This window comes from Amphimedon queenslandica, unplaced genomic scaffold, assembly GCF_000090795.2.
Source record: "Amphimedon queenslandica unplaced genomic scaffold, v1.1 AMPQUscaffold_11390, whole genome shotgun sequence".
Lineage (NCBI taxonomy): Eukaryota > Metazoa > Porifera > Demospongiae > Haplosclerida > Niphatidae > Amphimedon > Amphimedon queenslandica.
The window spans coordinates 1-4,061 of record NW_003548368.1 but is presented as its reverse complement, the minus strand read 5'-3'; the positions used below and the strand labels follow the sequence as shown (position 1 = coordinate 4,061).

Here is a 4,061-nt window from a genome sequence, read left to right as displayed (position 1 = left end):
GTTTGCTTTTAATTGCTAGTGCTCCTAACTCAGTCAATCAATTTTCGGTCATATTTGAGCATTGGTAGTTCTTGTCATTTAATTTGTAATTTTTTTCATTATTGCAAAGGGCCCCTAATTTTAATCTTCCCCTGGGCCCCATGTCTTCTCTCAGCGGGCCTGTAGATTAATGGGACTTTATTTTTGGTGCATTTAGATCTAGTACTTTGTAATTTCACCATAGGGTAATGACTAATGTATGAAGTATGATCCATAGCCTATGCCACTGAATCCTTAAAGTTGTTCTCAGCAATTAGTAGTGAGCAGCTTTGATATCTGATATCCTTGTATGTAAATATTTCTAAATTATATGCTGGAAATTTCTTGAATAATTCATAATCCTCATTGCAGTATTTCTAATTCTAAGAAAGCTAATAATTGACAACATCCCGTTGTCTTAGAAAGTAATCTATAATGCCAAATTTTTTAAATAGTTTTGGCCATTATAACAAACAACATAATGCATTTGCATTATAGATATGCTTTTGTATAAAAAAAAATTTTTTATAGTTAAGCTGTGGATCAAAACATTGTAATTGTGTATTCATAGAAGCAGTAAATACAGTGCATTTATTTATGATTATATCAAGCATGGATTACTAATGTTTTTCGATGTTTGATAGAGTCTGTTGTTAACAACCCTCTCTATAATGCTGCAAATGCTAGACATTCTATTATAGAGACAAAGGAGAATTATTTGTTACCATTAACGATTATACATATCAATATTATTTTGCCATGGATTATTTATTTCTATTTTATTAAATGACAACAAAGTGAAAGCAAAAAATAGGAGAGATAGGGTGGAATGAGATATAAGAAGTGAATGAATAATAGTCTTAAAAGGCAAATTATATGTAAGCTGTATTAATGTGGTGCATTTGTGTATAAAATAAATACCGTTATGTTCTCAGTAAATATTGGCAACTATTTAGAGCTATGTCGCATATAATTTGCTTTGAAAGTACCGTATAAGTGGTTTTTTTCGAGGGTTGCAAATTTCGCGAATTTCACGGATTCCCTCGTGATTCGCGAAAATAAAATCCGCGAAAATCAATTTAATACGGTACCCGCATGGCACACGTGGTAGAATTCGCGAAATTAAAATCTGCGAATTGGAATTTTAGCAGATTTCGCGAAATATAATTCCCTCGAAAAAAACCACTTATACGGTAATTGCTGGTATGCTTTCATACAAGCCAAATAGATTGTTGATTATTTGTAGTGGTAGTCCTTGATGTGGATATTGAGACCTTTTTGGGCTCTTGTGTGTAAGTGAAATATTAATTGTACTCTGAACTAATGTGAAGCCTGCAAAAAGCCAAAAACTATGTCGCTCTAAAATTAAAAAAAACCAGTACTATAGTACGGCATATCCCATGATAGTGGTGAAGACATACTTTTCCATTTCATTATATTTTTGGTGCAAATTCATTCATGCTGCATAGAAAGTTTTGTACATGCAATTACTGTATGCAATCTAGTCTAGCTATATGTACATGTGTATAATTAATGAAGTGATTATTTCTAACTATATTGAATGCTTGCTAAATGCTATAAACAATAATTGGTGCAGAAATGCTAGAAGACTAAGTCAAGAATTAACTTGAAAATTTCTTCTATGCAACTTAAATTTTGAGCTACTTTGCACAATCATTGATACTATTGAAATTCCTTTACCATTGTTACCCAAGTCATACAAAACTCTATACAGCAAAAACATGTCCAATAATTTTTGCTAGTACCTTTTGTTTTTGTTGATTTTGCAGTCTTATTTTAAGTCAAACACAAATCCTGAAAATAAAATTCTGGGAAATAAAATTTTTGTGGCAACAATAATTTTAATTTGGCAATTGAATTTGGCAATTTAATTTGGCTATTTAATTTGGCTATTTAATTTGGCAATTTAATTTGGCAATTTAATTTGGCTATTTAATTTGGCAATAAAATTGTTGTGGCAAAATTTAATTATTTGGCAATAAAATTGTTGCAAGAGTAATTGTTGTGGCAACAAATTTTTTTTATTTAAACTCATTCCGTTTTGCTTTCTTTAGATTTCCAGCTCGCTCTCATTTTCATTCCTTTTCTTCCTCTTTATTGTTTTTCTTACTTTATAGGCTGCAGCTAATATCATAAGATGATTTCTGGTTTTTCCACTATTGCTGCTGCAGTTGTCATTCTATTGTGCATCACTGATCAATGTACAGCTCAAGGTACTGACTGCTCTGCTATGGTAGCTGATGCTGACTGCAGTTTTTATGATTGCTTGCATACTAAATTTCGTTGCGATGGCAAAGGTTATGCCCTTCGCCGTGGCAAGCCCGACTGTCAGAAATACATCAGTGAATCAAGTTGCTTCACAACAGCAGTAAGTACACTGATTGCATTGATGTGTGCCCTACAACCTACTATATTATAGTATTCAACTTTGTTGAAAGTAACCTAGGGGTTAGCTTGATGTACTCTCAAATAGAATTTCAGGCATCAGAGTTGTTGCTAGTAGACAACATGGGAAACAACTATGTATAATAGTACTGAGCAGCTTTGATCATTATATACTTGTTGTAAATTTTTTCCAATAACCTAAATTGTGCAATAGTAAAATCCTTCATTATTCAGAATGCATTCACTCCAAGTTTTTCCATTAGGAAAACTATTTTGTAGTAATTGGTACTTTCCTTTTATGAATATTTTTAAGAAAGCAATTTACAATGATGAAATCCATAATTATGGCAAAATTTATTCCCCAATAAAATAATTTGCATCTAAATGAATAGCTAGAATTATCTGTGGTGCAAAATTTCTGCTAATTTTGCAGATTAGGAAAAATTGCAGAAATTTCATTCTTAAAAATTTGGTACATGAATCAATGGCCCATTTAAATTATATAAAAGGCATGTTGAAGTTGCAAAATTAAAAGCTGCAAAATCAATTTTATGACAATCTGGTGCCAAAAAATTTCTAGTTACTTGGCTGCATACATTTTCATAGTACAGACACATTATTGTGTATGCATCTACCAAAGCATCAAAAAAATACAATGCATATATTTTACATATATATATTATCTTAGGGTCAAACATGGCTTACTAATGTTCGTAGATGTTTGATGCAGTCTATTATTAACAGTCCTCTCTATAATGATGAAAGTGCTACTTGTGACCAGTTGGCAACATTTGCCATTGCAAGTCGTCCTAAATGTTACACTGATAATGGGTTCTGTACAAATATATTCTTATCACCTCAATGTCAGAACCTTAATTGCATTCGAAATAGAATTTATCCTGGTAAAAAAAGCTGGAGTAAACAGTCAATAGATCAGGTAAAAGGGTATTAGTTTTAGTTAGAGTAATTATCATTATTATTATTCTACTTTTATAGATTATAAAAACAACTGAGTCTTGCCCTTCCCAGATTTCTACATTCCTTACTGATGCTCCACAGCAGTGCAATCTGGGTAGTCCAGATAGTGCTCTTCCAGCCGCTATACATAATCAATTAGGTATGTACTTGAGTACTGTGTATGATTATGCTATTCTTTTTTTTGTGCAGATTGTACTGCAAAGGCTTTTGATTTTATGATTTTATTGGATGCATCTGGAAGTGTTGGGGCTGATAACTTTGAGATAATGAAAAACTTTGTTGCAAACATGCTGTCTAACTTTACCATTGGACCAGGTGACACTCGTGTTGGAGTCATTAGTTTTGCTAGCAGTCCATCAATTGTTATCCCATTGGGTTCCATTAATACTTATTCACAATTGGCTACTGCTGTTAGAGGTATATCATATACTCAAGGAGGCACAAACACTGCTGGAGCATTGGATTTACTAAGCACAGCATTTGCTACTGCTCGTGTTAGTGAAGGTATCCCTCGTGTAGCTGCTGTTTTTACTGATGGAATGTCTAATGATGCTGCAGCAACAATACAATCTGCTCAAGCTATACATAATGACAAGATTAATGTTTTCTCTTTTGGTATTGGAACTGGTGTCAGTAATACAGAGTTGATTGCCATTGCA

At 32.7% G+C, this 4,061-nt stretch overlaps 1 protein-coding gene across 1 annotated transcript; it reads left to right on the top strand.

The window, feature by feature from the left end:
• Positions 1–2,097: 2,097 nt before the first annotated feature.
• LOC109589363 (uncharacterized) lies at positions 2,098–4,058 on the top strand (the record flags this gene model as incomplete). The annotated part of the gene is made up of 4 exons (XM_020005457.1): positions 2,098–2,407; positions 3,113–3,361; positions 3,421–3,541; positions 3,592–4,058. Coding segments are annotated over exons 1-4 (1,068 nt in total), but the record flags the coding sequence as incomplete, so codon positions are not given.
• Between the last annotated feature and the right edge of the window lie 3 nt (positions 4,059–4,061).